The 17,513-nt window shown below is 36.9% G+C and overlaps 1 protein-coding gene across 1 annotated transcript; it reads right to left on the reverse strand.

Annotated features, from left to right (window-relative positions):
• Positions 1-15,572: 15,572 nt before the first annotated feature.
• Positions 15,573-16,298, reverse strand: LOC136227939 (uncharacterized). Its single transcript, XM_066016739.1, has 2 exons — positions 16,114-16,298; positions 15,573-16,035 (listed from the first exon to the last, which is right to left on the reverse strand). Exons 1-2 carry the CDS (start codon positions 16,141-16,143, stop codon positions 15,628-15,630), a joined length of 438 nt encoding a protein of 145 aa, XP_065872811.1. The 5' UTR covers positions 16,144-16,298; the 3' UTR covers positions 15,573-15,627.
• Between the last annotated feature and the right edge of the window lie 1,215 nt (positions 16,299-17,513).

Raw genomic sequence — 17,513 nt, forward strand, 5'->3', positions numbered from 1 at the left:
ACACCAACCCAACCCGACCTGGCTCACGTGTGGTGGTCTAGTATCAAGTAGCTCCTCACCCTTTCACAAAAGTGGGGTACCTCTTGGGGCACAACGAAGTGTATGAGGACCTCCCTTATGAATATCACCACAAAAGTGTTTTCTAAGCAACGTGAGATCCCTTATTCTTCTAAATCCCTTTGAAGACAAAAGACTTGGACTTTTTCAAAAATTTAATTGGGTCTAAAGCCCAACAATCCCCCACTATAAAAATTTTTTAAACGTTTACTGACCAGTTACATAAGGTCAGACATAAACAGAGGTATCTTTTGATTGGAACCTTTGCGTAGTGAGTATAATTCATATTTTATTAAAGTGACTCGTAATCTTGAACTCTATCTCTGGCATTTTACCACGCCATAACCTTTTTAGAGTCTAGTTCTAGTAGCCCGTGCGTTTATGGCCATGCACATTTATCCCAGTATAATGAATGCTCTAGAGTTTTGCCCTAAACTCATAGGAAGCGGCCTCACTTCCGCATTCATATAGGTGAGTCTATCAAAAGTACTCCTGTAGCTATGCACTTCACTCCATATGTAGTATAGATTTCATTAAGAGTTTCTATTATCTCAACCTAACATCGGTTCAGGAAATTCATACTGAACAGTGCATGATCTAACTCGCATTACATCACAACTTGTTGTTACCCATTGAACCTATTTCTTGGGATCTCTAGTCTATATGTTGGGTTACCATTGTGTGTAACTCATCACTATAGGGGCATAAGTCTCATACACTTTGCAGTATTTTGGACTTTCTCTCTAGTTAATCCTTTCGTCAAAGGATCGGCTAAATTCTCTTCTGAGCGTATGTGATCCACTCTAACAGCTCCTTAGAGAGTAGCTCTCTAACAGTGTTGTGCTTACGATATATCTGCCTTTTCTTATCGTTATAATAACAGTTCTGAATCTCAGCAATAGCTGCGGTACTATCATAGTGGATCAATACTGCTGGAATCAGTTTTTCTCATAAGGGAATCTCAGCTAACAGACTTCTCAACCAACTTGCTTCTTCACTAGCTGTGGCTAGTGCAATAAGTTTTGATTCTATAGTTGATTGAGCTAGAATAGCCCATTTCTTAGACTTCCATGAAACCGCACCACCAGCTATATTAAAAATATGGCCACTAGTTGCCTTGGAATCATCTGATATGGTATTCCAATCAGCATCACTGTATCCTTCAAGGACTGCTGAAAACCTTTAATAATGTAATCCAAGTTTCATGATTCTTTTAAGGTATCTCATGGCCCTTTCTATAACATTCCAATGCTCAATACTAGGTCTACTAGTAAATCTGCATAATAATCCCACGACATAAGCGATGTCGGGTCTAGTAAAATCAATGGCATAACAGAGGTTGCCAATTATGCTAGCATATTCTGATTGTCTTACCATGTCTCTAATGTTCTTAAAAAGTTTCACACTATGGTCATAAGGTGTGCATGCAGGTTTACATTCAAAGTAATTATATTTCTTTAGAATCTTCTCAATGTAGTGAGATTGATCTAACGAAATTCCATTTTCAGACCTAGTTATCTTGATCCTAAGAATGTCATTTGCTTCTCCTAGATCTTTTTTGTCAAAGTTTTCACATAGCATAGACTTCACAGAATTCACAATATGAATATTGGATCCAAAAATAAGCAAGTCATCAATGTAAGCATATAATGGTGCAAACACCATTTTCATATTTATAGTAGATGCAATCACTTTCATTCATCTTGAAGCCATTTGAAATAATTAGATTATCAAATTTTTCATGTCATTGCTTAGGTGCTTGTTTTAGGCCATATATACAAAGACTTATCCAACTTACATACTTTATGGACTTGATCAAAAATTACAAAGTCCCCAGGTTGATCCATATAGACTTCTTCTAATTCACCATTCAAAAACGTAGTTTTAATATCCATTTCATGCACCATAAGATTGTGTACAGAAGCAATAGCAATCAAAACATGAATTGATGTAATTCTAGTAACGGGTGAATATGTGTCAAAGAAATCTACATTTTCTCTGTCTAAATCCTTTAGCTACATGGTGAATCTTATACTTATCAACTGAACCATCAGGTTTCAGTTTCTTTTTGAGGCTCCATTTACAACCTATTGGTTTGCAACCTGGTGGTAAGTCTACTAAATGCCGAGTTTTTTTTTACTCTAGTGAGTCCATTTCATCATTGATGTCTTCTTGCCATAAATCAACATCTAAAAAGGTTAATGCTTCGTAAAGGGTAAGTGGGTCCTCTTCTACTATGAATGCATAAAAGTCAAGACCAAAGTCTTTAGAGACTCTAGGTCTCTTACTTCTCCTAGGTTCAGATTCTTCGCCCTCCTTATGCACTATAGATCTAACAGTAAGCATGTTACTAGATGATGCACCCCCACTATTTCTCAATTTAAAAGGAAATCTATCTTTATAAAAGTCAACATCATTTGATTCCAAAATAAAATGTGCATTCAAATCATAGAACCTATATGCTTTGCTATTCACAGCATACCCAATAAACACACATTCATAAGCCCTACTAGCAAGTTTGACTCTCTTAGGGCCAGGAATCCTAACATAAGCCAAACAACCCCAAGTTCTAAAATAGGACAGAGTAGGTGTTTTATTTTTCAAAATCTCATATGGAAAGATTTTGATTTTTTGACTTAGGGACCCTATTTAGCATATAGCAAACAGTCAATAAAATTTCTCCCCACCAATGTGACGCAGGACCTGAACTAAGCACAGTAGCTACTATAAACTCGATCAATGTCCTATTCTTTCTTTCAGCCTTTGCATTCATTTCTGGTGAATAAGATGCAGTGGTTTCATGTATAATTCCATGTGATTTATAGAAGTCAAACAACATGCTAGAACCATATTATGTGCCTCTATCATTTCGAAGTCTCTTAATTTTCCTATTGCACTGATTTTCTATTTCACGATGAATAACTTAAACATGTCAACAGCTTCACTCTTTTTTCATCAAGTATAAAAAAGTAAAGTCAGAAAAGTCATCAATAAAATTTATAAAATAACGTTTATCGTTTCTAGTCAACTTTCCATCTAATCCACATATATCAAAATGAATTAACTCTAGAGGTTTAGAATTCCTAATAACAGATTTATGAGGTGTTTTGTGATTTTTGTCTGACTACAATAATCACATTTCAAAAACTCATTTAAATTCAACTTTGAAATTAACCCTAAGTTACTCATGGTCTTAGTGATACACTTATTAACATGACAAAAACGAGCATGCCAAACAGTAAAGGTACACAAGGTATAAACAGAACTATTCACTTTATTAATTTCAACATTTAATTGAAACATGCATTCAGTTGCATAACCCTTTCCTACAAATACATTATTCTTAGTTAAAGTAAATAAATATGCCTTTATAGTCTATGTGAACCCAACCTTGTTTAGAAGATAGCCTGAAACCAAATTCTTCCTCATTTCTGGAGTATGCATCACATCCTTCAACGTTAAAGTTTTTCCATATGTGAAGTTCAATTCCACATTACCAATTCCAGCAACAATAGTGGTGTGGGAATCACCCAACAACACTTTCTTATCTTCGGTCATAGCAGTATATGTTTTAAACATAGCGAGAGGCACCAGTGTCTACCCACTACCCATCTGATCCACCTATGAGGTTGATCTCAGAAATCATTGTAACAAAATTTTGTTGTTCTTCAGTCAGGTTAACACGAGGAGTAGTGTTTGTCCTTTTCCTGCACTTACGTGCCATATGACCTGGTTTTCCGTAATTAAAATAGAGGAAAGCAGCATCATTCCTAGTTGGTTGTTCTTGTGGTCTATTTTGGTTCCTTTGGAGGTTCCAATTCAGATTAACTCAAGTATTTGCGGTTTTTGGTTTCGTTTGCAGTTCTGATTCTTAAAAAATTTCTGACCAGATTTCAGAACAATAGTGGATTTTTTGGTGTTATTCGAGACAATAAGCACTTCTTCTTTTAGGTCTTATTTTCGGGCTTCCTCCTTCATACGGAGGCGAGTAATCAGACTTTCCATAGAAATTCTTTTGTTTTATGCCTCAAAACATTTTTAAAATCTTTCCAAGAAGGAGACAGTTTGTCAATAATTACATCAACTTGAATTGATCATTAAGAGATATACCTTCTTAGCTAATTTCTTGTGCAATTTTTTAGAGTTCGTGAGATTGAACATCCACTGATTTGTCATCATTCATCTGAAATTTCAGGTAGAGCTGATAGCATATTTTTTTGATCCAGCCTCCACTGTGTCATACTTCCTTTGCAAAGCTTCCCATATCTCTTTGGCAGTTTTATCTTCAGCAATGTAATAATCATACATTTCATCTGTCAACCAATTCATAATATAATTCTTGCACATAAAGTCTATTTTGTCTAATTTTCAGCAGGACAAACTCTGCCTCAGTAGCTTCTTCAGGAACAGTAGGCTTCTTAGAGGTAAGAACAGAAGCCACTTTTTCGTGGTAAGGTAGAAGAGCATTCTCTGTCTCCACCTTCGCAAATGAGCTCCCTCAAACCGGAATGGCTTATTGATTTCTGCAATCCCATTAGATTGTTCGGTGGCCTTAGCAATAGTAATGAGCCGTCTTAAAATTGTTAGAACTGGAATTGAGAAACACAGAAAATAACCAAACAAAATAATGGGCAGAGTCGCAGACTAAGTCGCTTTCTTTAAGACGTTCACGGAACTGCCAAAAAAGTGCAAGAAGATCAAAAGTCCAGTCGCCTCCAGGATAAAACAGCCCACTTGTAAATACGAGTTCGTATTACACTGTACGAACTCGTTTCTGATTACACTCTTTTACTGCTCAGTTTCGAAAATATATAGAGGAAGTACTATATTCAATGTTTTAAAATAACAGTCACAATAGGTATTTATACAAGAAAAAAAGAGTTGTTGTGCTCTGATTTAGTAGGAAACTGGAATGACTAGTTCAGAAAGACCATATCAAAAGAGACGTTAGAGAAGAAAAGTATTTAATTAATTAAAAAAATTACATATATTTATTCTGAATTTATTAAAATAATAGTAAAAAAAATTTAATAAAAAATAAGGAGTTTACATCACACCAACCCAACCCGACCTGACTCGGATCGGACGAACGACGGTGGGTGCGCGTGTGGTGGTCTAGCATCAAGTAGGTCTTCACTCTGTCACAAAAGTGGGATAACCCTTGGGGCACATCCAAGTGTGTTATGACCTCCTTTATGAATATCACCATAAAGTGCTTTCTAAGCAATGTGGGATCCATTATTCTTGTGAGCTGCTATATACCGCCCCCAAAATCTGGTCCACTGCCCATTTGTGACATATTTGCCCTCCTCACTTTTTCAAACAAGAAATTTGAATTTTCCAAATCCTCTCTACCTTCTTTACATTTTCAAAAAATCGAGCTAAAACGACATGGCACAAAGAGTAGGCAAGGGCAAAGGATACATGGGTATTACGGTAAGTTTTTCCTTTAAAATTATTAACGAAATCTTGATTTTTGCCTCCGAAATCGGAGGCAAAAAACCCAGAAATCGCACTAAACGGGTGCGATTTCCTTGCTCCGCCTTAGGTGGAACGCACAAACTATCCGTTCCACCTAGGTGGAGCAAGTAATCGTCGCGCGTTCCACATCCACCAGATGGTGGAACGCGCGGCGCACCCATTCCACCGTAAGGTGGAATGGGATCGATACCCGTTTCACCTTATGGTGGATCTGGTGCGCCGCGCGTTCCACCATCTGGTGGAACGCACGGCGCACCAGTCGGCACCGACTGGTGCACCGCACCCATTCGACTTGCGGCCAGGTGGTGTAAACCACCCGCCTAGGACAAAAACGGGCCGGTTTGTGATTTATTTTAAAAAAAATTTATTTCGGACACACAGTAAAATTAATATAATAAATAAATAATATTACAGAATGATGTTGTTGAGGCGGGATCTGGCCGCAGACACACGTCTTCACGTGTTGTTACTGCCTCTACTCGGCGGCAGCAGACGGAGCAGCAGCGGTTCATGGCGGATGCCTAGAGGGCATATGCAGCACAGGAGGAGCGTGTCGAGGGTCAGGATGAGGCGGCTGATGTAGAGATGGACGGAGATGACTCTATGCCTCGTCCTAGTTCTGATACTATCCCCGTACCTCGTGGCGTCATGACAAGGGGTCGAGACAGATGATTTTCTTCTACCGCAGGATCGTCTTCTGGTAAGAGAAATTTAAAAATGTGCTTATTTTTATTTGTTTTATTCGTGATTATTAGAAAATATACCCAAAATTTAATGTAAACCGTTTACTGTAATTTCAGGTAGCAGCAAACGCTCAAGGAGTGATACAGATGATGACTGGGTTGTGAAGGATCCCGTCCCCGGAGGTCTATTTGGGGCGGTCAGGATAGGGGCGTCCTTAGGTGTCATACCAGATCAGGGTATTGCTCGAAGCTGAGATTATGGTACAGTGCTACTTCTAGGACGATTCAGTTGCGTATAGAGTCACCTGGCATGTTCCATCTACCTGGTATCATGCACAGTCATATAGATGCTGCTCTGATCAAAGCATTTGTAGAGCGGTGACAGACAGACACGTCATCATTCCATATGTCGTTCGGCGAGATGACCATTTTGATGCATGATGTGTGGGAGATATTGCGCATCCAGGTAGATGGTGCCATGGTGACTGCTGATGCGAGTATTGACGAGCTTAAGGTTTGCGTGATGGATTTGTTTGGGATGACTCTGGCTGAGTTAGATGTCGATCACTACTCCTCTGGCGGTATACGAGCCGCTTCAGTCATGGATTATTGTAGAGGTGATCGGATTCCTGAGACCCAGGCTATCGTTTGGACGTGGCTGATGCTTGGTTCCACCTTGTTCGTAGACAAGAGTGGTGACTGCATCCGACCTTCTTGCCTACTAGAGGTGCAAGACTCGGCAGCTGGAGCCGCTGGACTCTCTTGGGGATCAGCTGCACTAGCATATCTATACCGTCATCTTGGTATTGCTAGCAGAGGAGATTGCGGGCAGATGACGGGTTGTCTGAAATTGCTCCAGCCATGGATTTATGAGTATTTTCCTTGCTTCGGGCCTCATCGAGAGGCAGTTACAGTTGACCCGGATCTTCCTAGGGCTTCCATATGGCCATCTATATCGATGGAGAAGAGCGATGAGCGGCTGAGAGCATTTCCTGCCCGAATTAATGTGTTGACGGCAGATGAGGTACAATTGCTATATAATTATAAATACTGTTCAATTAAAACAAATTTGTATTACTTGTATGTTTTAATGTAATTTTATACATCTGTAGGTGATGTGGATGCCGTATGGCCCTGGTGCCGTTACGGGAACCCCAAGGACGTTATACGCTGGATGGATACGATATCGGGATGTGATCGAGCCGTACATACCGGGGAGATGCCTTCGACAGCTTGGATATGAGCAGTGAATCCCCAGACCGATATTGCGGCCTTCCAAGGCTGTCCGTCCCTGGGCCAGTTTGAAGTATTGAGTAGATGTGCCAGCTGTGATGGTGCAGGATCTTTGGGACTCTTTTCCCCAGTCGGTCGTGCTTATATTGTCTGTATTCACTCCAGCACGTACTCCATCGGACTGTGAGGATCAGTACATGCATTGGTACACCCGTCACTCACACCTTTGTCTACTTCCAGAGATTGTTGCACCCGGACCGACTGTTTATACTCGCTCGAAAAGTGAGATTGTAAGTCATTTTTGGTTTTTCTTTACTGATCTACAAATATGAAATGATATTTACTGAAGTGTGAAGTGATATTTACTCTGTTTTTTGTTCGTTTCTTTTGACAGTGGGTTAGTCGTTTATCTACCTGGGGTGAAGCTGTTTTGGATCACATGAGTCATCTGGACGAGGATGCTGCGATTGGCTATAGACAGTCGTTAGAGCAGATTATGGGTGCTTGGCATTTGGCCAAGTGATTTATGACTATATACTGGTTATACGATTTATATTTCAACGTATTTTAGTACTATTATTAGTTGTACGGATTTCAGAATTGGTATTTTGATATTTTCGTATTTTTATTTATATTTGTACGCTTTTAACAAACCTGTAACATTACATATTCTTACAGAACCCTACAAAATTCATCAGAATTCACTTGTAACATTACATACTCTTACAGAACCCTACAAAATTCATCAGAATTCACCTGTAACATTACATATCTTACAGAACCCTACAGAATTCATCAGAATTCACCTGTAATATTACATACTCTTACAGAACCCTACAAAATTTATCAGAATTCACCTGTAACATTACATACTCTTACAGAACCCTACAGAATCCATCAGAATTCACCTGTAACATTACATACTCTTACAAAACCCTACAGAATTCATCAGAATTCACCTGTAACATTACATACTCTTACAGAACCCTACAGAATTCATCAGAATTCACCTGTAATATTACATACTCTTACAGAATTCATCAGAATTTACCTGTAACATTACATACTCTTACAGAACCCTACAGAATTCATCAGAATTCACCTGTAACATTACATACTCTTACAGAACCCTACAAAATTCATCAGAATTCACCTGTAACATTACATACTCTTACAAACCTGTAACATCACATACCTGTAACATCACTGTAACTAAACTGTAACTAAAATGTAACATCAATGTAACTAAACTGTAACATTATATTAGTTGCTTGTGATTCAATCTGCTTGTGAACCTTCTGCCATACCGTGTCGAGGGAGCCAGTTGCCGTATTGAGCCATTGCTTTAGACTAGCATGTTCGCTCTCCACTCGACAAGAAGTTGTGTTGCCAAAATGTAGGAACTCCTTTGTCCAAGCAACAACAAACTTCTCCTTATGCACCAACCACGTCTCCTCAACATACGAGATAAGATTTTTGTACCTACTCATCTTATCCTTCATCATGCTAAGATTGGTCTCGTACTCCTCAATGGTTAATGATTGTAATATTGTTCTCCATCTGCCATTCTTGAATTTAGAAGCATGTCCTTTATCTCCCAAAATTCTATACACCCGATCTTCCACATCCTTATTTATATGCCAAGTGCATAGCAAGTGCGCTGCTTGTGGAAAAACTTCTTTGATCGGCTTTAATAACCCAAGCTCCCTGTCACTAACAATAACGGTCGGGTTAAGATCAAACCCAATCAAAATCCTCAGCCTTTGCAAAATCCAATGATAGCTCCCTTCAGTCTCGTCTTTAACTATAGCATACGCTATCTTGAAGTTGTTATTTCATGGCGTCATCCCCACAATCTCAACAAACGGTATTTTGTACTTTTTTGTTTTGTACGTTGAATCAATGCCAATGTACCAGTGGTAAGTCCTGAACATATCAACTTACTCTGGATGTGCCATGAACACATGCATTATCACACCTGAATCAGCTTGTGTGTAATTGACATATTTGTTCTCAACAGCAATATGGTAGAATTGACTAGCCAAGCCTCTACCTTCAAACCCGTCCTTCCTCATTTTGTCCCTGTAATTATATATGTGTTTAATTACTGAGTTGTCTTCTGGGTGTTTTTCTTTAACTGCTGCTAAAATAGCACAGGGCTTTGGTTGAGCTGAAGTCATATCACGCACAATTTGTTTAGATGCGATACTGAGTCCGCTCATCTGCTGACTTCCCTCTGGATACACACACATTGTATGGTTATGCATTCGAGTTAACCCAGCCTTAGCCTGTATCCCTTATCCAGAAAGGTCTGCATGTTGATAGGCTTTAATCTGAAATTTACAGCGGCACGCTTTAGTTTTACTTTTTCTAATTGCAGGATCTTCATCAATTTTCACAACACCTCTATATCGTTCACCCCGTGAACATCGCAACAGCTTCTGTTTTCCCCCATGTTTGTGCGAAGATATTACAATCTCAAACCCATTCTGAATAGCTATCTTTTTTGCCCAATCAATAGCATCCTGACACGAAGGGAAAACGGTATCCGTTATGAAACGCGAACTATAATCAATGTTATCGGGTTTCCAATCTTCTATCGGTATCTGAATATACAAAAAATGCATAATATGTTATCATAATTTACATTAAAAATAATAAAAAATAGTTCGGGGCAATTTCTGCCCCTTTTTGCTTGAACGGGTAGCTTGCCCGTTTCACCATTGGTGAGAACGGGCAAAGCGTACTGTCGTTCCATCGGTGGAACGGGCGGCGCGTACCACCCATTCCATCGGTGGAACGGGTGGCGCATGCTGCCCGTTCCCTCGGTGGAACGGGTGGCGCATGCTGCCCGTCCCTAGGCCGAACGGGTAGTTCATGCGTTCGGCCGACGGAACGGGAGTACGTGCTACCCGTTCAGGCAAAAACCAACGAAAAAAAAATTAAAAATTAAACAGACACGTATTTAAGAATCGTAATATTACCTCGTGTTCGAAATCATTATCTTCGGGAATGCTTGGGTCCATTTTTGTAAAATCCGGGATTTGTGCTCGGGAGAGAAAGGGAGAGAGAGTTTTTAAGGTTTTGGAAGAAATAAAATGAAAAGGGCAATATGGTCAAGAGGATGCGGTGGACCGGAATTTAGAGGTGGTATATAGCAATACCCTTATTCTTCTAACTCTCTTTGAAGACAAAAGGCTTGGGCTTTTTAAATTTTTTTAATTGGGCCTAAAGCCCAACAGAGATATTTAACATATTTTCTCAATCCCAATTTCTTTATAGAGTGAAACTAATATTAATAGATGACCCAAGATTGAATATCATGACGCTAATACCATGTAGACAAAAATCTAACTCAACCCAAAAGATACTTCTAAAAATGAGGATTGTCTCACATATTTAAAGAGTTATATAACTTTCATTTTTTTTTTTGACACAAAAGGTAGAGATATTAATAAAAGTTGGGAAACATTACATCTTGAAGAACCAGGAGACAATGGAATGAGCTCCTTGGTCTCAAAAGGAAGGACTAGCAACAATCTGTGGCCTCTTAGCTAAAGTATGAGCACCATGATTAGTTTGTCGACTAATATGGAAAAGACAAACATCGTTTAATAGATTAGCTAAATGCTTACAATCGGAAATAACTTTACTGAACTCTAACAGGTCTTCCTCAATCTTGTGGAAAACGTTAGCAACCATCACAGAATTCGCTCAAGGATAGCATGGTTAATAGTAGAGACTTTCAACCAAGAGAGAGCTTTTTTTACACAAAGTGCTTCTGCTATAGGGACCTTCATTCAGCTCAGGATGAGGAATGAGAAACTAACCTTTAGTGCACCCAAGTGGTATCAAATCACAAAACCACAACTGATAGCTCTAATATCCATAAACATAGCAACACATATGTTTTAACCTAAGTAATAGGAGGGGGTGTCCATCGGTGAAGAGCAGGAGCAGAAATCAGCATGTGTTGATGTTGGGGAATCATTTAGGCGACCCGAAACTGGTCAAGAAAACCGAAGGCTAAGGATACATCGGTGCTGGAAGCAGTACCGAGATGGTTCCACTACTTATTATTTCGGCATTTCCAAATGGTCTAGAGAATCATGATGTATCATCGTAATTTATAGCATTTTGGTATTTAATTACTTTTTTTTGTAATATTTTAATAAGTTTTAATGATAGTATACTTTCATCATTTTACGTATCTAAATCATTTCGTGTGTTTTTAGGCATTCTCACAAGGTTTCATCACAAATAACCAAAGTCATGACTTAAGATGGGGTTTCGGAGGTAAAACAGAGCCAAAAATGCATTTTATTCACTTTAGTCCATGCACCTAGGGGTGCACACAAAAATCCGAAAAACCAAAAACCGAAAAATCAAAAAACCAAACTGGAACCAAACCGAAAATAAGGTTAACCGAAATCAATGGACTAGTGTACAGTTTTTAATTTTAAAAATAGTGGTTAATGGTTACGGTTACGGTTTTTGTATTTCAAAAACTGTGGTTAACCGAAACCGATTGAATGTCAATTAAATATTAAAAAATAAAAACTACATTTATTTATATTTATATGTATACTTATATACTAATCAACATAGTAATTAGTTAGCTACTTAGTTACACATATGTAACTACGTAGTTATCTAAATATATATTGACTATCTTCCTCAAAATAAGATTAGACAATACTCCATATATGTTTTGTTTTGTATATAAAACAAGTTATAAAATCTTACTGCAAAGGAGAAAGAATTTTGTTTTTCTTCTCACGATTGGTTCTAGGAAAACAAAATATTCATTGATTAAGTGCCCATTTTTCGGAACTGCTTTTTGCCTTTTAAATCTAAATAGGAGACAAAAGGCATTTGGTAAAAATTCAAAATAACTGCTTTTTAGATAAAAAAAAATCAACTAATATATGACAAGAGCAACTAAAACAAACGGGTCCTAAATAGAAACAAGATTTAGTTTGTGCTAAAATTTTGTTTATACGAATTGAAATATAAGTTGAATATCCAATATTGTCCTAATAAATAAAAATAAATACTTTTTATTTATACAATCCATCCATTGATTACTTTTTTGAATCATATTTTTATTTAGTTCATCCTTTTCAGTTTCTGTCGCCTTTTCTTTATCTCCTTCACTCTCTAGTGCCATAGTCCATGTAGACATAGTGCACACATATATCTCTCTCCCTCGTTAAACTCTCCATCTCGCTATGGACCCATGGTTCCACTCACAATAAAAATTATAATTTTTTTATTTGCTAATGGTTAGAAACCGAAATAAAAAGTTAACCGACCGAAATAAGTGGTTAACCAAATTTAATGGACTAGTGTATGGTTAGTATTTTTAAAAACCCGATTAAATGGTTAATCGGCCGAAATATCCTTAATGGACTGGTTAACTGACCATGTGCACCTTTACCTGCACCTCGTCGAGGTGCATCCTAACCTCATCGAGGTAGGGAAGTGAAGTTTATCCACTTTAGTCCCTCCACTTTGTCGAGGTGTAAGATCACCTCATCAAGTTGTAAGAGTACCTCGTCGAGGCGGGTGCTGTAAGTGTAATAGTCACTTGTTCACATTAAGGGCAGATTTGACACATTTTCGTATTTTAATCGTAACTCTCTCATACGAACTCGGATTAAGGCGTGTCAAAATGTTGGAAAGCTAAGAGATAGATAAAAAAAATTACTGACAATAATTATCTCCAAATTCGAACTGTAACAAGCTCAAAATATTTTCACAAGTTGATGTATGAGTTGAAGCCTAAGATTGCTTTCCCACCTTCACACATTTTCAACTCCTAAATTGTCAAAGTTTGTCATCACCATCTTTAAAGCTTAATTTGGAAGTTTATGGGATTGGAGGACATAAGAAGACTTGGTCTTTGAAACCGTATGTGACATTTTACTATAAAAGGAGACCTTGGCAGACATTTGAAGACACCAAGTTTAGACTTAATTCTTCCCCCTTTCATGTTAGTTTGTTGATTATTCTTTCCAAGAATCACTTGTAATTTCTGTGTAATTATTGTTGTTATTGTTCTGAAGTTGTTGTTTATGCAAAAGTTCATCCAATAAAAGTAAGTTTCAAGTCACCGAAGAAGTCTGTTCAGTAATTGTCATTACAGTTTCTTCTAAACCTTAATCTCTTTTATTACTTTGAACTCCAATATCTATCTTTCTAAGGTGTGTTTTAATCTAATCATGAGCTAAATCCTCTTTAAGAAAGGCTAAAAGCGGATCTTAACCTTAATTATATGGTAATTATGTTTAATCTAATTAAGCTATGATTATCCTTTTAAGAACTAACTTATAATTCTTAATGCTTGTTAGAATATGGACCAAATCCCAACTCGAATATAATTAATCATTTATATTGATCGTGGTTAAATTAATAATCGAAACTCACAAGTTGGACCTAATGACCATTTAGTGTGGCTTATTGGTTTTTCAAGGTTTTTCATGAATCTTATTACGATCTTAGATTTATTACTTGAGTCGGACCAAAGTGAAGTAATAAATCGAAGGTTTGGAACTAAGAAAACTTAATGCTTCTTTGGATTAATTACTTGAGCTGGACCAAAGTGAAGTAATTAATTGAAAGTTTAGGACTAATTACTCGAGCGGTTTTCGTGAATCTTAAGTAATCATTTGAGCCGGACCAAGGTAAAGCAGTTTAAAAAGATTTAGATTAATAAACCTTAATGTTTCTCCAGATTAATTAGTTTAGCCGAACCAAGCTAAAGTAATTAATCGAGAGTGTATGTGTACCTTTAATACCTCGTAGTGGGGGTATTTATACTAGATTCCATAATCATCGAAGTAATCCTTCATTTAATATCCTTTAATGTGATTTAATGCTACATTCATATAATTACATTTTGATTGAAGAAATCTTAATATCCCCTCAAACAATATCATATTAGTAATAATGTGATATCTCTTTACCTAAAGTTATGGTGGTGTAGTTGTTATGATACATGATGGAAAGTTAATGTTTAAACCAACTAGTCACTAATTTTTATTATGAACACAATAACAAATTAGTCCATTCTCTATAGCTTTATCAGAAATTTGGCAACAACAAAACGTGTGGGACCGACCAAATTGGTGAATCTATCACTATCACTATAGGCATGTGCAGGGCATTATCATATATTGGTTTATGCTACTCTTTCTAACTATTTATTCATATAATTATGTCAATAAATCTATCTTCCTTCCGAGGGAATGAAATTCACTAACAAAAAAAAAAAATTCCTTTAGTTATGAAAAGTTGGGGAGAAAGTGCATCTCTTTTAGCAAAATTTACATATTGCTCTGCTTAGGAAACTTCAACAACGGGATGAAACTTTACTCAGGTGATATTAGCTGAGGCACTCCATGAGTGGTTTGGTATTCAGCTTGATCAAAATTCAATTGTATTCAATTCGATTTATAAACTAGTTGAATTTGAGCACGATTTTTATGCTCTATTCATAAGTGAATTGAGGTTGAACACAATGAAACTCATCTTGAAAGCTCGCGAGCAGGTTCGGTTATAGATTTGTAAACAAACTCATGAACAAACTGGACTATAATGTTCATGAACAGGCTCCTGAAGAAGCTCGGTTTGATTTTTTTTTTTTAATAATAATATTTCTATAAAAGCAAAATGTGAAACTACGTAGTATTTTATATTAACTTTAGTTTTGCAGGTTTCAAAACTATATAGCTTATGAACATAATTAATGAATCGTTCGCGAGCAAAGTTCATAAAAAGAATTAATGAACTATTTGCGAGCAAAACTCATGAACAAATAAACGAGTTGTTCACGAACAACTCAGGATCAAATAATTTTCGTAATAAGCCAAGCTCAAACAAGATGTTGAGCTCGAACCGAAGTCGAACTCAAGATTGTCTATCTTTTGCCGAGCCAAAGCTAAAACTCAATTCGACTCGGATCAGATCAGTTAGATTATATATAGCCTAGTAGAAGTCGTTTTCTTACCGTTGAGCCCACACTCGTAGGCTGCACTTGAGTACTTTAACATAACCAGAACAAACAACAAAATTAACAATCTAACTCTTGACATTAACACAAATTGAAACTTTCTTCTTCACCCATGTATACATTTCACATAATGAATAAGTTAGAATCTAAAATTAAAGTCTAACTAAGATTATCAAAACATGAAAAGTTGTAGCCATCCACCACAATTTTGGTGGTGAAAGATGGAGGAGGAGGAGGATGTTGCCATTGTGGAAGAGGTCCAGCTAGTAAAAGTGTGTGTAAAAGTGGACCTGCTTCTTTCACTGCCTCTAAAAGCTTCCCTTTTTCTGGCAATGCCCTCCTTCCATTTTCTGATTCATCTGCAGTTTGCTGTTGGATGATAAGTTTTTCAAGAGACAGTTTCTTGGATTCTTGTTCAGCTTCATTTCTTTCTTTCATGGTTTTTGTTAAAATATGTTTGAGATTAAGTATCTCAATTTCTCTTCTTCTGATTTCATCATTAGCTGCAACAATTGTGGCTTCTAATTCACTTATGTACAACACACAATGCTTCAGTTCTTCAATTCCCTACCAAATACCAATTCATTCAAAATATGAAATGAAATAAAAAATACCTTTTACTTCTACAAAAATTTATATGTTTACCTCATCTAGAGGACTAGAATAGTCTTCCATTCTTTTTCTTCTTTCTTTGAGATTTATGGTATGGTGTGGTGTGGGATTTCTAACTTCTTATAGGAAAGTGAAACAGAAAGTTGTATCCTTAAAGTCCAAAATAAATAAAGTTAAATTGCAAAATGCAAATCTTTGGGAAGATGTGAAATTATGACCCCAATTGGCTGCTGCTGCTACTATCCTTAATTCATATTCCCTTCTACATGTTAAAAGTAAAGTGAAATTTCAATGTTGGTTAACAAACTCCTTCATTTCTCCCCTTTAATACAACAATCTTCGAAATTATTAATCTCCTCTAGGAATGTCAACGATATGAATTTCGAGGTACCTGACACTAATAGATTAACTCTGTATAAAGAATTTAGAACGAAAATTGAATTTAAAAAATTGTCCGTAATGGAGACAAGTATACCTTCATGATTACCAACAACCCCGTGCCGGTTATAAAAATACTTGTCTTTTTTTCCTATATATATACATATACTTTAGTACTTTAAACTCTAGTCCCTAGAAAATTTATGGAGGAAAATTATAAAATTAGATTAAATGGGAGACTCATTTACATATTTAGACTACTTATCCAACCTACTACATATCTAGACTATATTATTGTGACTTTCTCAAAATATGTCAGACTTTTCATCTTCCACTTCCCCTTCCTCTTCCTATCTACGGTTTCCCTTCCCCTTTCCAGACCTTTTATCTTCATCTCTTCCTTTATATTGCGAAATCTGCACCAATTTCTTCATCACCATGTCTGTCTCTTTTTCTTCTATTTATCTCTTGATTCTTTATCTTCCTGTTTCTTTTCGTCTCTTGGTTTCTTTCTTCTTGTGTTAATCGAAAGCATGGTTATTCAACGTTGTTCTGCGTTTTTTCTGTATTTATCATATGGTTATCGTCGATTTCAATGGTAAAGGCGGAAATAATGTAAGTATATACTGTTTAATCTTCATATTTTTCCAGAAAATGGCTTCGCGAAATGAGTTTTGCGAAGTATGCGAAGAAAAAATCAGCTGAAAATGTCGATTTAGCTTCGCAGAAAAAGATTATGCGAAGTCTGCAAAGAGAAAATCATCATTTTTAGCATGATTTTTCCACTTCGCATAATCGTTTTCTTCGAAGCTAAATCATCTTTCTGGGTTAATTTTCTCTTCGCACACTTCGCATAATCATTTTCTGCGAAGCAAAATCGTCCTTTTTTGTTAAATTTCGCTAACACGACTTATTTTTTTTGTGAAGGTGGTTGAATCTAATTCAAGTATCCCTTTTAGCTCGAATACAAGAGCAACAATCACAATAGGTGGTGTACTGGGATGTAGGGGATGGTGTTCTAGGGTGTAGGGGAGATGGAGTTCTGGAATGTAGGG

Source organism: Euphorbia lathyris, chromosome 4, assembly GCF_963576675.1.
Source record: "Euphorbia lathyris chromosome 4, ddEupLath1.1, whole genome shotgun sequence".
Taxonomy (NCBI): Eukaryota; Viridiplantae; Streptophyta; class Magnoliopsida; order Malpighiales; family Euphorbiaceae; genus Euphorbia; species Euphorbia lathyris.

Coding starts and splice junctions, on each gene's coding strand:
- LOC136227939 (XM_066016739.1), bottom strand. CDS start 16,143: ATGGAAGACTATTCTAGTCCTCTAGATGAG. Junction 16,036..16,113: donor ATTCTAGTCCTCTAGATGAG/GTAAACATATAA, acceptor GGTATTTGGTAG/GGAATTGAAGAACTGAAGCA.